This window comes from Salmo trutta, chromosome 6 (genome assembly GCF_901001165.1).
Source record: "Salmo trutta chromosome 6, fSalTru1.1, whole genome shotgun sequence".
NCBI lineage: Eukaryota > Metazoa > Chordata > Actinopteri > Salmoniformes > Salmonidae > Salmo > Salmo trutta.
The window spans coordinates 7,491,436-7,512,249 of record NC_042962.1 but is presented as its reverse complement, the minus strand read 5'-3'; the positions used below and the strand labels follow the sequence as shown (position 1 = coordinate 7,512,249).

The window sequence follows — 20,814 nt, the reverse complement described above, 5'->3', positions numbered from 1 at the left end:
TGTCTGTGCTTCTCTCAGGACTCCTGTCTGGGCTTCTCTCAGGACTCCTGTCTAGAGGTCCTGTCTGGGCTTCTGTCTGTGCTTCTCTCAGGACTCCTGTCAGGGCTTCTCTCAGGACTCCTGTCAGGGCTTCTCTCAGGACTCCTGTCAGGGCTTCTCTCAGGACTCCTGTCAGGGCTTCTCTCAGGACTCCTGTCAGGGCTTCTCTCAGGACTCCTATCAGGGCTTCTCCCAGGACTCCGGTTAGGGCATCTTTTAGGGCTTCTCTCAGGACTTCTGTCAGGGCTTCTCTCAGGGCTTCTCTCAGGACTCCTGTTAGGGCATCTTTTAGGGCTTCTCTCAGGACTTCTGTCAGGGCTTCTCTCAGGGCTTCTCTCAGGACTCCTGTTAGGGCATCTTTTAGGGCTTCTCTCAGGACTCCTGTTAGAGCTTCTCTCAGGGCTTCTCTCAGGACTCCTGTCAGGGCATCTTTTAGGGCTTCTCTCAGGACTCCTGTCAGGGCTCTGTGTGGCTAATTAGCTAGCTGGTGAAAACAGAGAATAAAGACCGTCTGAAGACTAGACACTCACTTATTGTTCTTGTGTTTTGTTTTGATCCAACAACAGGAATTAGTGAAACACACAAACGACGCAGCTGACAAGAGCAATTTGCGGATGGCCCTGGATGCCATAAAGGTATGAGTTCTTACTCTCCTCACCTGAACCACACACACTTAGACACACACACACAAACACACACACACACACACAAAAACACACACACACACACGCACAAACGCGCATACACACACACTCACAACACACACTCACACACACGTGAGGAGATTGGCTCACAGGTTTTGCAGGCATACACACACACACACAGACACACAGGCAAGCACACCAGCTACATTAGTGAGTAGCCTACATCTACTATCTCAGTCTTCAGGTTATGTATTAGTGACTCAAGCCAAACCGTCTCTAGTTACTCTATATAGTTAGTTATGTATGTATTACTGTATATAGTTATGTATGTATTACTGTATATAGTTAGTTATGTATGTATTACTGTATATAGTTATGTATGTATTACTGTATATAGTTATGTATGTATTACTGTATATAGTTATGTATGTATTACTGTATATAGTTAGTTATGTATGTATTACTGTATATAGTTAGTTATGTATGTATTACTGTATATACTTATGTATGTATTACTGTATATAGTTAGTTATGTATGTATTACTGTATATAGTTATGTATGTATTACTGTATATAGTTAGTTATGTATGTATTACTGTATATAGTTAGTTATGTATGTATTACTGTATATAGTTATGTATGTATTACTGTATATAGTTAGTTATGTATGTATTACTGTATATAGTTATGTATGTATTACTGTATATAGTCAGTTATGTATGTATTACTGTATATAGTTAGTTATGTATGTATTACTGTATATAGTTATGTATGTATTACTGTATATAGTCAGTTATGTATGTATTACTGTATATAGTTAGTTATGTATGTATTACTGTATATAGTTATGTATGTATTACTGTATATAGTCAGTTATGTATGTATTACTGTATATAGTTATGTATGTATTACTGTATATAGTTATGTATGTATTACTGTATATAGTTATGTATGTATTACTGTATATAGTCAGTTATGTATGTATTACTGTATTTAGTTATGTATGTATTACTGTATATAGTCAGTTATGTATGTATTACTGTATATAGTTAGTTATGTATGTATTACAGTATATAGTTAGTTATGTATGTATTACTGTATATAGTTGTGTACATTATCGTTCAAAAGTTTGGGGTCACTTAGAAATGTCCTTGTTTTTGAAAGAAAAGCACATCGTTTGTTCATTAAAATGACATTGTGTTAGCTAATCCAAGTTTATCATTTTAAAAGGCTAATTGATCATTAGAAAACCCTTTTGCAATTATGTTAGCACAGCTGAAAACTGTTGTTCTGATTAAAGAAGCCATGAAACTGGCCTTCTTCAGACTAGTTGTGAATCTGGAGCATCAGCATTTGTGGGTTTGATTTACAGGTCCAAATTGGCCAGAAACAAAGAGCTACATTAGAAATGGCCAGAGCTGACACTATGGGAGGAGGCTTCCCATCTCTCTTTGACAAAGGTTTATAGTGCATCATTTGCTTTTTTTAATTAATTGTTTGTTATGGAGTCGGAACTTTAAATAATCTGTTGTCTCTCTTGAGTCTTGACGTTTCTGGGTGTTGAAGATGTAGGTAGCAGGAAAGAACAGGTAGCACGATTTTTTTATTTAACTAGGCAAGTCAGTTAAGAACAAATTCTTATTTTCAATGACGGCCTAGGAACATTTGGTTAACTGCTCTGTTCAGGGGCGGAACGACAGATTTTTACCTTGTCAGCTCGGGGATTCGATCTTGCAACCTTTCGGTTACTAGTCCAACACTCTAACCACAAGCAGGAAAGTACTGGTAGCAGGAAAGTACTGGAAGTGAGTCTCGTCGGGGATAAAAGTGCACATTTACTCTGAGGGGTCTGCAATGATTTCAATTGGCTAAATGATCCACTTGACATTGATTGGGGGTATCAAGCTAATGTGGTTAATATTCCTGGAGTGTTTCATTGCATCAGGTCGTACGGTGCGACAGCAGCGAGCTGGTTTTCAGTGCTGATTATCTCAGGCCTTAAAGATAGATGGGGTTTTAAACAGAGCTACTTGAATCAGACTCACTCTGTGTTGAGAGGAAGATTTACACAATGTTCTCCGGCAAAGTCATTAATCATGGTGCTCAGAGAGAGAGAGAGAGACAAGTCCTCTAGAAAAATGTTGACATTGCAGGGCGGTAGGATTTACATCATGATAATATTGCTCGACTCTAGTACAGAACTAATGAAGAAACTGTGACCTATTACCTAGGCTACTGTATGGAAGAGCATTAGAAAACACTCATATAGTCTGTCAAAATGCACCCATCTGGAATGTATAGTCTGTCAAAATGCAGCCATCTGGAATGTACAGTCTGTCAAAATGCAGCCATCTGGAATGTACAGTCTGTCAAAATGCAGCCATCTGCAATGTACAGTCTGTCAAAATGCAGCCATCTGCAATGTACAGTCTGTCAAAATGCAGCCATCTGGAATGTACAGTCTGTCAAAATGAACTCATCTGGAATGTATAGTCTGTCAAAATGCAGCCATCTGGAATGTACAGTCTGTCAAAATGCAGCCATCTGCAATGTACAGTCTGTCAAAATGCAGCCATCTGCAATGTATAGTCTGTCAAAATGCAGCCATCTGGAATGTATAGTCTGTCAAAATGCAGCCATCTGGAATGTACAGTCTGTCAAAATGCAGCCATCTGGAATGTAGAGTCTGTCAAAATGCAGCCATCTGGAATGTACAGTCTGTCAAAATGCAGCCATCTGGAATGTACAGTCTGTCAAAATGCAGCCATCTGGAATGTATAGTCTGTCAAAATGCAGCCATCTGGAATGTATAGTCTGTGAAAATGCAGCCATCTGGAATGTACAGTCTGTCTGTCAAAATGCAGCCATCTGGAATGTATAGTCTGTCAAAATACAGCCATCTGGAATGTATAGTCTGTCAAAATGCAGCCATCTGGAATGTATAGTCTGTCAAAATGCACCCATCTAGAATGTATAGTCTGTCAAAATGCACTCATCTGGAATGCATAGTCTGTCAAAATGCACCCATCTAGAATGTATAGTCTGTCAAAATGCAGCCATCTGGAATGTATAGTCTGTCAAAATGCACCCATCTAGAATGTATAGTCTGTCAAAATGCATCCATCTGGAATGTATAGTCTGTCAAAATGCACCCATCTAGAATATATAGTCTGTCAAATGCACCCATCTGCAATGTACAGTCTGTCTGTCAAAATGCAGCCATCTGGAATGTATAGTCTGTCAAATGCACCCATCTGGAATGTACAGTCTGTCTGTCAAAATGCACCCATCTGGAATGTACAGTCTGTCTGTCAAAATGCACTCATCTGGAATGTATAGTCTGTCAAAATGCAGCCATCTGCAATGTACAGTCTGTCAAAATGCAGCCATCTGCATTGTACAGTCTGTCAAAATGCACCCATCTGGAATGTACAGCCTGTCAAAATGCAGCCATCTGCAATGTACAGTCTGTCAAAATGCAGCCATCTGCAATGTACAGTCTGTCAAAATGCAGCCATCTGGAATGTACAGTCTGTGAAAATGAACTCATCTGGAATGTATGTAATCTGTCAAAATGCAGCCATCTGGAATGTACAGTCTGTCAAAATGCAGCCATCTGCAATGTACAGTCTGTCAAAATGCAGCCATCTGCAATGTATAGTCTGTCAAAATGCAGCCATCTGGAATGTATAGTCTGTCAAAATGCAGCCATCTGGAATGTACAGTCTGTCAAAATGCAGCCATCTGGAATGTACAGTCTGTCAAAATGCAGCCATCTGGAATGTACAGTCTGTCAAAATGCAGCCATCTGGAATGTATAGTCTGTCAAAATGCAGCCATCTGGAATGTACAGTCTGTCAAAATGCAGCCATCTGGAATGTATAGTCTGTCAAAATGCAGCCATCTGGAATGTACAGTCTGTCTGTCAAAATGCAGCCATCTGGAATGTATAGTCTGTCAAAATACAGCCATCTGGAATGTATAGTCTGTCAAAATGCAGCCATCTGGAATGTATAGTCTGTCAAAATGCACCCATCTAGAATGTATAGTCTGTCAAAATGCACTCATCTGGAATGTATAGTCTGTCAAAATGCACCCATCTAGAATGTATAGTCTGTCAAAATGCAGCCATCTGGAATGTATAGTCTGTCAAAATGCACCCATCTAGAATGTATAGTCTGTCAAAATGCACTCATCTGGAATGTATAGTCTGTCAAAATGCACCCATCTAGAATGTATAGTCTGTCAAAATGCATCCATCTGGAATGTATAGTCTGTCAAAATGCACCAATCTAGAATGTATAGTCTGTCAAATGCACCCATCTGCAATGTACAGTCTGTCTGTCAAAATGCAGCCATCTGGAATGTATAGTCTGTCAAATGCACCCATCTGCAATGTACAGTCTGTCTGTCAAAATGCAGCCATCTGGAATGTATAGTCTGTCAAATGCACCCATCTGGAATGTACAGTCTGTCTGTCAAAATGCACCCATCTGGAATGTACAGTCTGTCTGTCAAAATGCACTCATCTGGAATGTATAGTCTGTCAAAATGCAGCCATCTGCAATGTACAGTCTGTCAAAATGCAGCCATCTGCATTGTACAGTCTGTCAAAATGCACCCATCTGGAATGTACAGCCTGTCAAAATGCAGCCATCTGCAATGTACAGTCTGTCAAAATGCAGCCATCTGCAATGTACAGTCTGTCAAAATGCAGCCATCTGGAATGTACAGTCTGTGAAAATGAACTCATCTGGAATGTATGTAATCTGTCAAAATGCAGCCATCTGGAATGTACAGTCTGTCAAAATGCAGCCATCTGCAATGTACAGTCTGTCAAAATGCAGCCATCTGCAATGTATAGTCTGTCAAAATGCAGCCATCTGGAATGTATAGTCTGTCAAAATGCAGCCATCTGGAATGTACAGTCTGTCAAAATGCAGCCATCTGGAATGTACAGTCTGTCAAAATGCAGCCATCTGGAATGTACAGTCTGTCAAAATGCAGCCATCTGGAATGTATAGTCTGTCAAAATGCAGCCATCTGGAATGTACAGTCTGTCAAAATGCAGCCATCTGGAATGTATAGTCTGTCAAAATGCAGCCATCTGGAATGTACAGTCTGTCTGTCAAAATGCAGCCATCTGGAATGTATAGTCTGTCAAAATACAGCCATCTGGAATGTATAGTCTGTCAAAATGCAGCCATCTGGAATGTATAGTCTGTCAAAATGCACCCATCTAGAATGTATAGTCTGTCAAAATGCACTCATCTGGAATGTATAGTCTGTCAAAATGCACCCATCTAGAATGTATAGTCTGTCAAAATGCATCCATCTGGAATGTATAGTCTGTCAAAATGCACCAATCTAGAATGTATAGTCTGTCAAATGCACCCATCTGCAATGTACAGTCTGTCTGTCAAAATGCAGCCATCTGGAATGTATAGTCTGTCAAATGCACCCATCTGGAATGTACAGTCTGTCTGTCAAAATGCACCCATCTGGAATGTATAGTCTGTCAAAATGCACCCATCTGGAATGTACAGTCTGTCTGTCAAAATGCACTCATCTGGAATGTATAGTCTGTCAGAATGCAGCCATCTGCAATGTACAGTCTGTCAAAATGCAGCCATCTGCAATGTACAGTCTGTCAAAATGCAGCCATCTGCAATGTACAGTCTGTCAAAATGCAGCCATCTGGAATGTACAGTCTGTCAAAATGCAGCCATCTGGAATGTACAGTCTGTCAAAATGCAGCCATCTGCAATGTATAGTCTGTCAAAATGCAGCCATCTGCAATGTACAGTCTGTCAAAATGCAGCCATCTGCAATGTACAGTCTGTCAAAATGCAGCCATCTGCAATGTACAGTCTGTCAAAATGCAGCCATCTGGAATGTACAGTCTGTCAAAATGCAGCCATCTGGAATGTACAGTCTGTCAAAATGCAGCCATCTGGAATGTATAGTCTGTCAAAATGCACCCATCTAGAATGTATAGCTTGTTTTAATGCATCCATCTGGATTGTATAGTCTGTCAAAATGCACCAATCTAGAATGTATAGTCTGTCAAATGCACCCATCTGCAATGTACAGTCTGTCTGTCAAAATGCAGCCATCTGGAATGTATAGTCTGTCAAATGCACCCATCTGGAATGTACAGTCTGTCTGTCAAAATGCACCCATCTGGAATGTATAGTCTGTCAAAATGTACCCATCTGGAATGTACAGTCTGTCTGTCAAAATGCACTCATCTGGAATGTATAGTCTGTCAAAATGCAGCCATCTGCAATGTACAGTCTGTCAAAATGCAGCCATCTGCAATGTACAGTCTGTCAAAATGCAGCCATCTGCAATGTACAGTCTGTCAAAATGCAGCCATCTGGAATGTACAGTCTGTCAAAATGCACTCATCTGGAATGTATAGTCTGTCAAAATGCAGCCATCTGCAATGTATAGTCTGTCAAAATGCAGCCATCTGCAATGTACAGTCTGTCAAAATGCAGCCATCTGCAATGTACAGTCTGTCAAAATGCAGCCATCTGGAATGTACAGTCTGTCAAAATGCAGCCATCTGGAATGTACAGTCTGTCAAAATGCAGCCATCTGGAATGTCAACTCTTTGTTTGTGGTTTTGTGTTCTTTGTGTTGTGTACTGTAGGACCTGGCCCAGTATATCAATGAAGTGAAGAGAGACAACGAAACCCTGAGAGACATAGCCCAGTATCAGAAATCCATTGAAAACCTTGTAAGCAATTCATCTTGATAAGAAAGCCATTGTGAAGGATAGCTTGGGTTTTGAGTGTGACCTCTTTCATTCTCCGTCCTTTTTCAGAATGAGTCTCTTAGTGTGTATGGCAGACCAAAAGGAGATGGAGAGGTACGCTTCGCCTCAGGCGACAAACGTGCCAAACAGGACCGGTGAGATGATGTGTGTGTGTGTGTGTGTGTGTGTGTGTGTGTGTGTGTGTGTTTGTTTGTGTGTCTGGAACATTGCATCTGCTGCTCATAATGCTTTGTGAATGCAGTTATAGATGTTCATTAGAAGCTATTCTAGTGCATTATGCATAAATATTTGTTTTTAACTGACTTGCCTATTTAAATAAAGGTTTTATACATTTAAAGAAATAACTCATTGGGCATTAGAAATGCTCTGATAATAGCGTTGTGAAGATGGTTACCATGGGAACCAAATGCTCTGATAATAGCATTGTGAAGAGGGTTACCACGGGAACCAAATGCTCTGATAATAGCATTGTGAAGAGGGTTACCATGGGAACCAAATGCTCTGATAATAGCATTGTGAAGAGGGTTACCACGGGAACCAAATGCTCTGATAATAGCGTTGTGAAGAGGGTTACCATGGGAACCTAATGCTCTGATAATAGCGTTGTGAAGAGGGTTACCATGGGAACCAAATGCTCTTCTTTCTGTCTCCAGCTCAATGATTAGAAATCAGAGGTTGTCTTATTTGTCCCCACCTCGCTAGAACCCAATGTAAAGCTTATTGCTAGAAGCATTGGTGTCTTCTCTGACCTGAACCTCCAGCTGCATGTAAAGCAGGTTGTCTCCGGTCCTGCTTTTATCATCTAACAGAAATAGCTAAAGTCAAGTCTTTCATTTGAGTCAATGATCAGGGCTTGTAGATTCAGTTTTTTAAATACCTGCTGAAGACAACATTTTATAAAGACGCTTTTTAATGTATGACTTCAATGTATGATTTTAATTCGCTATGTTGTTTCATTCTCCTTCCTCCTGTTTTTGTTTTTTTGTTAGTACTTTTCACTAATTATTTTGTGACGTGAAGCTCTTTGTTACCTGTGTTGAAAAGCACTTTACAAAGAAAGTTATTATTAATGTTATTATTATTATTATTATTATCTCATCTGACCAAGACTGTGAAGAGGAAACGTTGTCTATTTGGAGGAAGGGGAATAAAGCACTGTGAAATAGTCCTGTCAACAACAACAAATATTCTTTCTACCTCTGTGTTCTTTTCCCTGACAGGCACATCTTCCTGTTCGATGCCGCTGTGATCGTCTGTAAGAGGAGAGGAGACAACTACGAGATGAAGGAGGTGATCACCCTGCACCACTTCAAGATCACTAACAACCCCACGTCAGACAAGGAGACCAGAAAGGTGTGTGTGTCTGTGTGTGTGTGTGTATTTATGACGGAGTGCATATAATACAATCATATCTTTTATCATTCTTCAATTATTCCCACTTTAATTATTATGTTGACTTTAAGGGATGTCTTCGTTGCAGCTCAGACAGTACTGTACAGAAGGGGCCGTGCTAAACTTTTAGTTAGTAATGTAACTTTTAGGAGGTGTTTCACTAAAAGCGACGAAGACACGTATTCAGATTGCCACGTTGATTCATTAGATAATTGTGTTGGTTTGAAGGATGGAACAGCTTGCCTTTTTCTCCAGATGGTGTTTTTATTAAACCTCTCCTTGTGCCTGATGGTACGAACACACACACACGCACGCACGCACGCACACGCGCACACGCATACACACACACACACACACACACACACACACACACACACACACACACACACACACACACACACACACAACAACACACACAGCAACAACAAGCTCATGATGTATAATATCTACCGTTCTGGATAATGATACATTGTAGAATTGCTTGCCGGGGATAATCATCCTTTTGGCTTATTATAATAGCTCTCATTAGTTAAAAAATAAAACAATATTTATAAAATCTCAGTAACGTGCATCGTTCCTGTTACTTAAAACCCATTGTCTATCCTATAAGTCTAGAGACCTACTCATCCAGATAAGCTGGTTTATACTGTACCTGTTTTCACACACCCCTTCACCTACCCCCCTACACACCCTGTATGATTGGCCAAGAGGCTCTCTTTCTCTTATCTGATTGGCTGGTGGCTTACCTTGACCGCTATACCTCAGAGCTCTGAGTGATGAATGGGACTATAACCTAAAGGCCACTTTAAAGGGGACATCTGGACTTGATGCATCCATTTGTTGTTGTATAAATCCCAGATTGCTCTTTTTACAGTCTGTTTTCATTGTTTTAGAAGCACAGCTTCCCTGAGCACTGAGCAGTACAGTACAGGTAGGCTACAGCTTCCCTGAGCACTGAGCAGTACAGTACAGTACAGGTAGGCTACAGCTTCCCTGAGCACTGAGCAGTACAGTACAGTACAGGTAGGCTACAGCTTCTCTGAGCACTGAGCAGTACAGTACAGGTAGGCTACAGCTTCCCTGAGCACTGAGCAGTACAGTACAGGTAGACTACAGCTTCCCTGAGCACTGAGCAGTACAGTACAGGTAGGCTACAGCTTCCCTGAGCACTGAGCAGTACAGTACAGGTAGGCTACAGCTTCCCTGAGCACTGAGCAGTACAGTACAGGTAGGCTACAGCTTCCCTGAGGACTGAGCCGTACAGTACAGGTAGGCTACAGCTTCCTTGAGCACTGAGCAGTACAGTACAGGTAGGCTACAGCTTCCCTGAGCACTGAGCAGTACAGTACAGGTAGACTACAGCTTCCCTGAGCACTGAGCAGTACAGTACAGGTAGGCTACAGCTTCCCTGAGCACTGAGCAGTACAGTACAGGTAGACAACAGCTTCCCTGAGCACTGAGCAGTACAGTACAGGTAGGCTACAGCTTCCCTGAGCACTGAGCAGTACAGTACAGGCAGGCTACAGCTTCCCTGAGCACTGAGCAGTACAGTACAGGTAGGCTACAGCTTCCCTGAGCACTGAGCAGTACAGTACAGGTAGGCTACAGCTTCCCTGAGCACTGAGCAGTACAGTACAGGTAGGCGACAGCTTCCCTGAGCACTGAGCAGTACAGTACAGGTAGACTACAGCTTCCCTGAGCACTGAGCATTACGGTACAGGTAGCCTACAGTTTCCCCGAGCACTGAGCAGTACAGTACAGGTAGACTACAGCTTCCCTGAGCACTGAGCAGTACAGTACAGGTAGACTACAGCTTCCCTGAGCACTGAGCAGTACAGTACAGGTAGACTACAGCTTCCCTGAGCACTGAGCAGTACAGTACAGGTGGACTACAGAGGCCTATTACAGCAGAACACACAATATTACCACTTGTTTATTGTGCCGTCATTTGGATCAGAGTTACATTTTTCAAGACAGCTTCCTCTCTGTGTATTAACAAGGAGAGGTGGTTGTAGCAGGTTGTTATCACGGACTCTGGAGTAATAGCTAGTCTTTGAAGTGGCTAATCGTTAGTGATTAAGTCCTGCAGTGTCTTGTCCGCCTCGTTGTCTGGGGCTACATGGACAGCTGGCCAGGAGAACTCTCTCTGGGAACTCTCTCTTTCTCTCTCAATTCAATTTAAATGTAAGGGCTTTATTGGCATGGGAAACATATGTTAACATTGCTAAATGCAAGTGAAGTAGATAATAAACAAAAGTGAAATAAACAATACAAATTAACAGTAAACATTACAGTCACAAAAGTTCCAAAAGAATAAAGACATTTCAAATGTCTCTCTCTCGCTTTCTCTCTGTCCTCTCTCCCTGTCCTCTCTCTGTTCTTTCTCTGTCCTCTCTCGCTCTGTCCTCCCTCTCTCTCTGTCCTCTCTCTGTCCTCTCTCTCTCTGTCCTCTCTCACTCTGTCCTCCCTCTCTCTCTGTCCTCTCTCTCTCTGTCCTTCCTCTCTCTCTGTTCTTTCTCTGTCCTCTCTCACTCTGTCCTCCCTCTCTCTCTGTCCTCTCTCTGTCCTCTCTCTCTCTGTCCTCTCTCTCTCTGTCCTTCCTCTCTCTCTGTTCTTTCTCTGTCCTCTCTCTCTGTCCTCTCTCTCTACCCCTGTGTACCCCACTCTCTCTCTTTCTATGTTCACTCTCCTCTTCTACCTCTCTATGACCCCCGCTATCTACCTTTCTGTCTGTTTCTAGTTGACATTCTCATCCCTCTGTTGTAGTGGTCCTATGGGCTCTACCTAGCACACGACCAGGGGCAGAGCGGCTTCGAGTTCTTCTTCAAGACCAAGGAGCTGAGGAAGAAGTGGCTGGAGCAGTTTGGCATGGCCATGTGAGTCTTCTGTCCCATGTCTCACCTCTGCCTCAGTCCTGCAGCGGTGTGAGTGTTGTGAGTGTTCTGTGAGAGAGACATATAGTGTGTGTCTTCTACTGTCTGTACAGAACGTGATTAATGACCGTCACAGTACCGACGTGTCACTCTTCAGGTCTGTTCAGAACGTGATTAATGGCCGTCACAAGGGGATGTATAAACTATTTAAATATAAAGGGGATGTATAAACTATTTAAATATAAAGGGGGTGTATGAACTATTTAAATATAAAGGGGATGTATAAACTATTTAAATATAAAGGGGATGTATAAACTATTTAAATATAAAGGGGATGTATAAACAATTTAAATATAAAGGGGATGTATAAACTATTTAAATATAAAGGGGATGTATAAACTATTTAAATATAAAGGGGATGTATGAACTATTTAAATATAAAGGGGATGTATAAACTATTTAAATATAAAGGGGATGTATAAACTATTTAAATATAAAGGGGATGTATAAACTATTTAAATATAAAGGGGATGTATAGACTATTTAAATATAAAGGGGATGCTTACTGGATCAAATGCATCACCGGTGGCGTATACTTGTATAAACCCCAGTGTATTAAATAACAGACTTGACTGGATCTCTGCAATAGGCTGGAGATCTAACAATGTCTTGACAGAGAGGCTGAATAGTGGCTCTTACTCAGAGTGAGTTTTAACAAGTAGGCCATTGACTGAACTAAGTGCACAGTTGGCTATAGGACTATTGTCCCTGCCAAGTCCTATGTCGTCTCTTTCAGTCATAACTGGGGACTTCCCTCCCACCTGTGTACTAACATGTACGTGTCATCAGCCAAACACAAACACACCTGGTAGTGCTAGTGGGGGGACAGGGGAACTTGTCATACTGTAGTTATTTTAGAGAGGAGGACGACGAGGACGACGAGGAGATCAAAGGATCTGTTACTATTAGATGCTTTGTTGGCACTGATAACTACATTTACAATCAGTTTACAGCAGGGGGGGGGGCAGCTGCTATAGCAACACACAGCAGGAGGTGGGGGGGGGTAGCTGCTATAACAACACACAGCAGGGGTGGGGGGGCAGCTGCTATAACAACACACAGCAGGAGGTGGGGGGGCAGCTGCTATAACAACACACAGCAGGAGGTGGGGGGGCAGCTGCTATAACAAAAAAGGCAGATTGTTTTTATATTTTTGGTGAGGTGGAGCAGTTCTGCACCAGTGGTATTATAAACAAAACGAGAAAGTAAGGAAAGAGAAGAAGAAAGACATGATAAGAGACAAGAGGGAGAGAGAGAGAGAGAGAGAGAGAGCGAGAGAGAAAGAGAGAAAGAGAGAGCGGTGTCCTTGTTTTGAAAGAAAAGCACATTTTTTGTTCATTAAAATAACATCAAATTGATCAGAAATACAGTGTAGACATTGTTAATGTTGTAAATGACTATTGTAGCTGGAAACAGCTGATTTTTATGGAATATCTACATAGGCGTACAGAGGCCCATTATCAGCAACCATCACTCCTGTGTTCCAATGGCATGTTGTGTTAGCTAATCCAAGTTTATCATTTTAAAAGGCTAATTGATCATTAGAAAACCCTTTTGCAATTATGTTAGCACAGCTGAATAAGCTAATTTGCCTATGTAGATATTCCATTAAAAATCTTTCCAGCTACGATAGTCATTTACAACATTAACAATGTCTACACCGTATTTCTGTTCAATTTGATGTTATTTTAATAGACATGTGTAATGTCAGAATAATAGTAGAGAATGATTTATTTCAGCTTTTATTCCTTTTATCACATTCCCAGTGGGTCAGAAGTTTACATACATTCAATTAGTATTTGGGAGCATTGCCTTTAAATTGTTTAACTTGGGTCAAACGTTTTGGGTAGCCTTCCACAAGCTTCCAACAATAAATTGGGTGAATTTTGGCCCATTCCTCCTGACAGAGCTGGTGTAACCGAGTCAGGTTTGTAGGCCTCCTTTCTCGCACACGCGTTTTCCATTCTGTCCACAAATTTTCTATGGGATTGAGGTCAGGCCTTTGTGATGGCCACTCCAATGCCTTGACTTTGTTGTCCTTAAGCCATTTTGCCACTACTTTGGAAGTATGCTTGGGGTCATTGTCCATTTGGAAGACCCATTTGTGACCAAGCTTTAACTTCCTGACTGATGTCTTGAGATGTTGCTTCAATATATCCACATAATTGTCTTTCCTCATGATGCCATCTATTTTGCGAAGTGCACCAGTCCCTCCTGCAGCAAAGCACCCCCACAACATGATGCTGCCACCCCCGTGCTTCACGTTTGGGATGGTTTTCTTCGGCTTGTAAGCCTCCCCCTTTTTCCTCCAAATATAACAATGGTCATTATGGCCAAACAGTTCTATTTTTGTTTCATCAGACCAGAGGACATTTTCCAAAAAAGTACGATCTTTGCCCCCATGTGCAGTTTCAAACCGTAGTCTGGCTTTTTTATGGCGGTTTTGGAGGAGTGGCTTCTTCCTTGCTGAGCGGCCTTTCAGGTTATGTCGATATAGGACTCGTTTTACTGTGGACATAGATACTTTTGTACCTGTTTCCTTCAGCATCTTCACAAGGTCCTTTGCTGTTGTTCTGGGATTGATTTGCGCTTTTCGCACCAAAGTACGTTCATCTCTAGGAGACAGAACGCATCTCCTTCCTGAGCGGTAGGACAGCTGCGTGGTCCCATGGTGATTATACTTGCGTACTTGTAACGTCCGTCGTTAAAGGTAGACCAAGGCGCAGCGTGTGTTGGGTTCATCATATTTTATTTAACGGTGAACCGGACTGGGGAGCGTCGCTGGAGACTCCGGACTGGGGAGCGTCGCTGGAGGCTCCGGACTGGAGAGCGTCGCTGGAGGCTCCGGACTGGAGAGCGTCTCTGTAGGTTCCGGACTGGGGACCTTTGCTGCAGGCTCCGTGCCATGGATCATCGCTACTGGTTCCGCGCTATGGATCATCACTGGAGGCTTTGTGCCATGGATCATCACTGGAGGCTCCGGGCCATGGATTATCACTGGAGGCTTCGTGCCATGGATCATCCCTACAGGCTCCGGGCCATGGATCATCACTGGAGGCTTCGTGCCATGAATCATCCCTACAGGCTCCGGGCCATGGATCATCACTGGAGGCTTCGTACAGGGAGCTGGAACCGGTCTCACCAGACTGGGGAGACGCACAGGGAACTGGGTGCGCAGAGCAGGCACAGGGCACACTGGGCAGTGGAGGCACACCGGAGGTCTGGAGCTCTGGGCTGGCACACCCCATCCTGGCTGGATGGTCATTGTAGCCCAGCAAGGGCAGGGCGCTGGTACAGGACGAACTGTGCTGTGCTGGTGAACGGGGGGTACCGTGCGTAGAGCATGCACAGGATAACCTGGTCCATAGAGACGCACTGGAGACCAGATACGCTGAGCCGGCGCACTTCTTCCTGGCTGACGCTCAACTCTAGCACGGCAATGGTGAGGAGCTTGTACAGAGCGCACCGGGCTGTGAGTGCGCATGGGCGACACAGTGCGCATCACCGCATATCACGGTGCTTGTTCAGTCACTGGCTCCCCACGGTAAGCACGGGGAGTTGGCTCAGGTCTTAAAACCGTCTTAGCCAATCTACCCGTGTGCCCCCCCCCCCCTCCGTTGTTGCCTTGCCTGTTGATCTCGTCACTGTACCTCCCTCGCTGCTTCCACCTGTTCCCATGGGAGACGATCCCTTCCGGCCTGGATCTCCTCCCACGTCCAGGATCCTTTGCCATCCAGGATGTCCTCCCATGTCCAGTCCATCGGCCCACGCTGCTTGGTCCTTTGGTGGGATCTTCTGTAACGTCCGTCGTTAAAGCTAGACCAAGGCGCAGCGTGTGTTGGGTTCATCATATTTTATTTAATGGTGAACCAGCAAAAACCAAAACAATACACAACACAACGAACTAAAAGTTTTGCAGGCTACTCACAGCAATACAAAAACAAGATCCCACAAACACAGGTGGAAAAAAGGCTGCCTAAGTATGGTTCCTAATCAGAGACAACGATAGACAGCTGCCTCTGGTTAGGAACCATACTCGGCCCAAAACAAAGAAATACAAAACATATAATGCCCACCCCACACCCTGACCTAACCACATAGAGAAACTAACCCTCTCTCTCAGGTCAGGGCGTGACAGTACTATTGTTTGTACAGATGAGTTTGGTAATTGCTCCCAAGGATGAACCAGACTTGTGGAGGACTACCATTTTTTTTCTGAAGTCTTGGTTGATATCTTTTGATTTTCCCATGATGTCAAGCAAAGAGGCACTGAGTTTGAAGGCAGGCCCTGAAAAACATCCACAGGTACACCTCCAATTGACTCAAATGATGTCAATTAGCCTATCAGAAGCTTCTAAAGCCATGACATCATTTTCTGGAATTTTCCAAGCTGTTTAAAGGCACAGTCAACTTAGTGTATGTAAACTTCTGACCCACTGGAATAGTGATACAGTGAATTATAAGTGAAATAATCTGTCTGTAAACAATTGTTGGGAAAATTACTTGTGTCATGCATGAAGTAGATGTCCTAACCGACTTGCCAAAACTATAGTTTGTTAACAAGAAATTTGTGAAGTGGTTGAAAAACGAGTTCTAATGACTCCAACCTAAGTGTATGTAAACTTCCGATTTCAACTGTAGAACCCCTTTATGGTTGTGAGGTCGGGGGTCCGCTCACCATCCAGGAATTCACAAAATTGGACAAACACCACATTGAGAGACTGCATGCAGAATTCTGCAAAAATATCCTTAGTGTACAACGTAAAACACCAAATAATGCATGCAGAGCAGAATTAGACCGATACCCGCTAATTATCAAAGTCAAGAAAAGAGATGTTAAATTCTCCAACCACCTAAAAGGAAGCGATTCCCAAACCTTCCATAACAAAGCAATCACCTCGAGAGAGATGAACCTGGAGAAGAGTCCCCTAAGCAAGCTGGTCCTGGGGCTCTGTTCACAAACACAAACAGACCCCACAGAGCCCCAGGACAGCAACACAATTAGACCCAACCAAATCATGAGAAAACAAAAAGATAATTACTTGACACGTTGGAAAGAATAAAAAAAAAACGGAGAAAACTAGAATTATATTTGGCCCTAAACAGAGAGTACACAGTGGCAGAATATCTGACCACTGTGACAGACCCAAACTTAAGGAAAGCTTTGACTATGTACAGACTCAGTGAGCATAGCCTTGCTATTGAGAAAGGCCGCCGTAGGCAGACCTGGCGCTCAAGATCCAGTTTATTTATTTTCCCTTTTGTACTTTAACTATTTGTACATAATATGACATTTGAAATTTCATTATTATTTTGGAACTTTTGTGAGTGTAATATTTAATGTACATTTGTATAGTTTATTTAACTTTTGTTTATTATCTACTTCACTTGCTTTGGTAATGTTAACATATGTTTACCATGCCAATAAAGCCCTTAAATTGAAATTGAATTTACAGGGGGGAAGAGAGACTCTCTTTCAGTTTATTTGGCACACAATCACTGAGTCATTTGGCTCCCTGAAGAGACTAAGGACTGATCCCAAACTGCTGTTATGTCACACGCTGCTGTTTCATGTTAGCCACCTGCTGTACCCACGCTGGCAGCTCAGCCTCAGTGAGGTGCAGGAGGAGAGACATTTAGACTGATCATGTAATGGCATTTTTAGTCCAACACACTCTGGAATATACTTGACCTAAGAATCAGGAAGTCTGTCTCAGCTTGCTACCAGGTGGTGTTTTTGTTTGGTGAAATGAACGTCCCTGATTTCAGCTGGCGCTATTGAATTCTGAACTAACTAACTATTTTACGACTAATGGGAATAATATAGAAAGCGGTATGGATGACTGCAGCTAACTTACCTCACAATGTGACAGTGAAAACATACGATTGGCCTTGTCTTTTCTAGTCTTGGTTCTTCATATATTTTCTTTCCCCTTGTCCTGTAGATCCAACATCCGTCCAGAGAACGGCACCAGTAACTTCCACGAGTTCAAGATGCACACCTTTGACAGAATCACATCCTGTAGCTACTGCCACATGCTGCTAAGGTACAGGGTCACACAGTATAGTTGTCCTCTTGCATGTTCCACTCAATGTTCTAGGAATGCCTCTGACGTTCATCCACCCAGAACGGGAGGTTAGGGTTCATACAGGATCCACTGCTGGGTCTTTGTCACATCTGCCCTGGTGTGATCCAGATATTGCTCATTGATTGTAGACACAGGTTGTCATTCACATGTCATGTAGTGAGTGTGTGTGTGAGTCTGTGTGTGTGTGTGTGTGTGTGTGCGTGTGCGTGCGCGTGCGCGTGCACGTGCGTGTGTGTGTGGCTCACCAGCGGCGTTAGAATCAAACTCTCGTCAGATCGAGGATGTTGTGCTTTACATCATTCTAATGAGCAGTAGATTCTGGAGTGGTAAAATAAATTCACTACGGGCTGAGTTTTCACAAGGTGAGGAGGAGAGGAGAGGAAAGAGGAGGAAATGGGATGAGGAGGGATGAGGAGAGACAGACAGACAGACACACACAAAGACACACACACATACACACACACACACACACTATAACACTGGTTATTCCTGTCTTCTCTCTTCCAGGGGCATCTTTAACCAGGGGTACCTGTGCTCCAAGTGTGGCGTTGGAGCCCATAAGGAATGTCTGGGGAGGTTTGGAGGCTGTGGAAAAACAGGTAAGAACCACCTCAAAACACACAGACGCAAGGAAGCATGCAACCACATGATGCAGGCAAAAAAACGTAGTATGGTGTCTTTCATGTGTATACCTGAAAGTGCATTGAAAAGCTGCTGATAATGAACCTACGATAAGGAAAATGCACACCCACACACACACAAACACATTCAAACACACACACACACACACCGACACACACACACACACACCGACACTTCTATGTGCTTGCCCTGAAGTAACCAGTGTGTAAGAACATGAGTGATTAAAGCAGACTGATGAGGAGACAACATGACAAACAGGTCCTGCAGACTTCACTTGACTTGCAGTGGCCTGTGTGTGTGTGTGTGTGTGTGTGTGTGTGTGTGTGTGTGTGTGTGTGTGTGTGTGTGTGTGTGTGTGTGTGTGTGTGTGTGTGTGTGTTGGTGTGTGTGTGTGTGTGTGTGTGTGTTGGTGTGTGTGTCAGTGTGTGTGTGTGTGTGTGTGTGTGTGTGTGTGTGTGTGTGTGTGTGTGTGTGTGTGAGGTGAGTGAGTGAGTGAGTGAGTGAGTGAGTGAGTGAGTGAGTGTGTGTGCATTTTGTGTGTGTGTGTCGGTGTGTTGGTGTGTGTGTGTGTGTTTGAATGTGTTTGTGTGTGTGTGGGTGTGCATTTTGTGTGTGTGTGTGTGTGTGTGTGTCGGTGTGTTGGAGTGTGTGTCGGTGTCTGTGTGTGTTTGAGTGTGTGTGTGTGTGTGTGTGTGTGTGTGTGTGTGTGTGTGTGTGTGTGTGTGTGTGAGTGTGCAGATTGCAGCCAGGTGCCTGCTCCTGGTGGTCTTGGCATCACTCACAAGCAATCAGGTGCTGTAAGCGGTGCTGTCTGCGGTGCTGTCAGCGGTGCTGTAACATAGTCAGCAGACCCACCTGGACACTAGCTTCCCTGAATAGATCAGTGCCATGCCACCAGGGGGGCCAGACAAACTCATTTCTTCCCTTCAGAGATACCCATTAGTCCCTTTAACAGGGTTAGAAAGAAGGTACTTGGCTGTTGTATGTGATGTTTGAACTATGATGTCACTACCATCTTGCTTGTTAAGCTTTCTTAACATGCTGTTGTTGGCTGAGTATTTCTAGGTAAAGTAACCTTATCACCACATATCAGTTGTTGGCTGAGTATTTTGTAGGATTCCAGATAATAAGCACAACAACAGAACAAAATCACAACATCCATGGACAATCAGGAATGTGCGTTACTGCAATGAATACTTAAGCAATAAGGCCCAAGGAAGTGTGATAAATGGCCTCTATTCCACTGCTAAGGGCTGTTCTTCAGCACGACGCAACGCGGAGTGCCTGGACACAGCCCTTAGCCGAGGTATATTGGCCATATATCACAAACCCCCAAGGTGCCTTATTGCTATTATAAACTGGTTACCAACTTAATTAGAGCAGGAAAAACAAATGTTTTGTCATACCTGTGGTATACGGTATGATATACCACAGCTGTCAGCCAATCAGCATTCAGGGCTCGAACCCCACAGTTTATAATGTATGCTTTAACACAGCTGTGGAGGTATGTGTTTACGGTACTCTGTCTCCAGGGTGGTCTGCAGGTGAAGCTCGCTGCTGTTTACCTCAGGTCCCAGTTGACTCTCTCTCTCCCTCTGCTCTGCCTTATCAGCCCTGAGCAGCGGCACTTTGTAACAGGTCAAAGTTCCATTCAAAGCTGCCTGCCTGCAAACGAGTGAGAGGGAGGGAGGGTGGGAGGGTGGGAGGGGGAGGGCTGGTTGTTGAGGGGGTGTAGCCCATCCCACGGGAGCCAATGAACAAACAGAGAACCAACTCAGAACAGAACAGTCGTAAGCCTCAAGTGGTTTACTCTTGTCTGTCAGGTACCTTCAGCACAACACAACAAACCAAGTAGTCAAGAGAGTGTGATGGTTATGTGTGCTCCTTGTAACCCACTCACCATGCCTGTTTTCAAACTCCTTTCAGATCCGGGCTCCTTGAAAACACAGGTGAGACAGTGTGTGTCTGTGTGTGTGTGTGTGTGTGTGTGTGTGTGTGTGTGTGTGTGTGTGTGTGTGTGTGTGTGTGTGTGTGTGTGTGTGTGTGTGTGTGTGTGTGTGTGTGTGTGTGTGTGTGCGTGTGTGTATGTGCGTGCGTAGTGTGTGTGCATGCGTGTGTTTGCGTTTATATGTTTGTGTCTCTTTGTGTGTCTGTGTGCTTGCGTAGATTGTGTGTGTGTGTGTGTGTGTGTGTGTGTGTGTGTGTGTGTGTGTGTGTGTGTGTGTGTGTGTGTGTGTGTGTGTGTTGGTCCTCACTCCTTTTTCTCCTCCAAAGTTCTGCTCTGTTTTGTT

At 43.4% G+C, this 20,814-nt stretch overlaps 1 protein-coding gene across 2 annotated transcripts in view; it reads left to right on the top strand.

Annotated features, from left to right (window-relative positions):
* Positions 1-20,814, top strand: part of LOC115195356 (guanine nucleotide exchange factor VAV3) — a 156,882-nt gene that overhangs the window by 82,684 nt on the left and 53,384 nt on the right. For both annotated transcript variants that reach the window (XM_029755143.1, XM_029755144.1), the window contains exons 11-18: positions 606-674; positions 7,342-7,428; positions 7,516-7,601; positions 8,688-8,820; positions 11,626-11,735; positions 17,738-17,839; positions 18,389-18,480; positions 20,450-20,472. In XM_029755143.1, the coding sequence (XP_029611003.1) occupies positions 606-674; positions 7,342-7,428; positions 7,516-7,601; positions 8,688-8,820; positions 11,626-11,735; positions 17,738-17,839; positions 18,389-18,480; positions 20,450-20,472 (702 nt within the window). The remainder of the gene's footprint in view (positions 1-605; positions 675-7,341; positions 7,429-7,515; positions 7,602-8,687; positions 8,821-11,625; positions 11,736-17,737; positions 17,840-18,388; positions 18,481-20,449; positions 20,473-20,814) is intronic.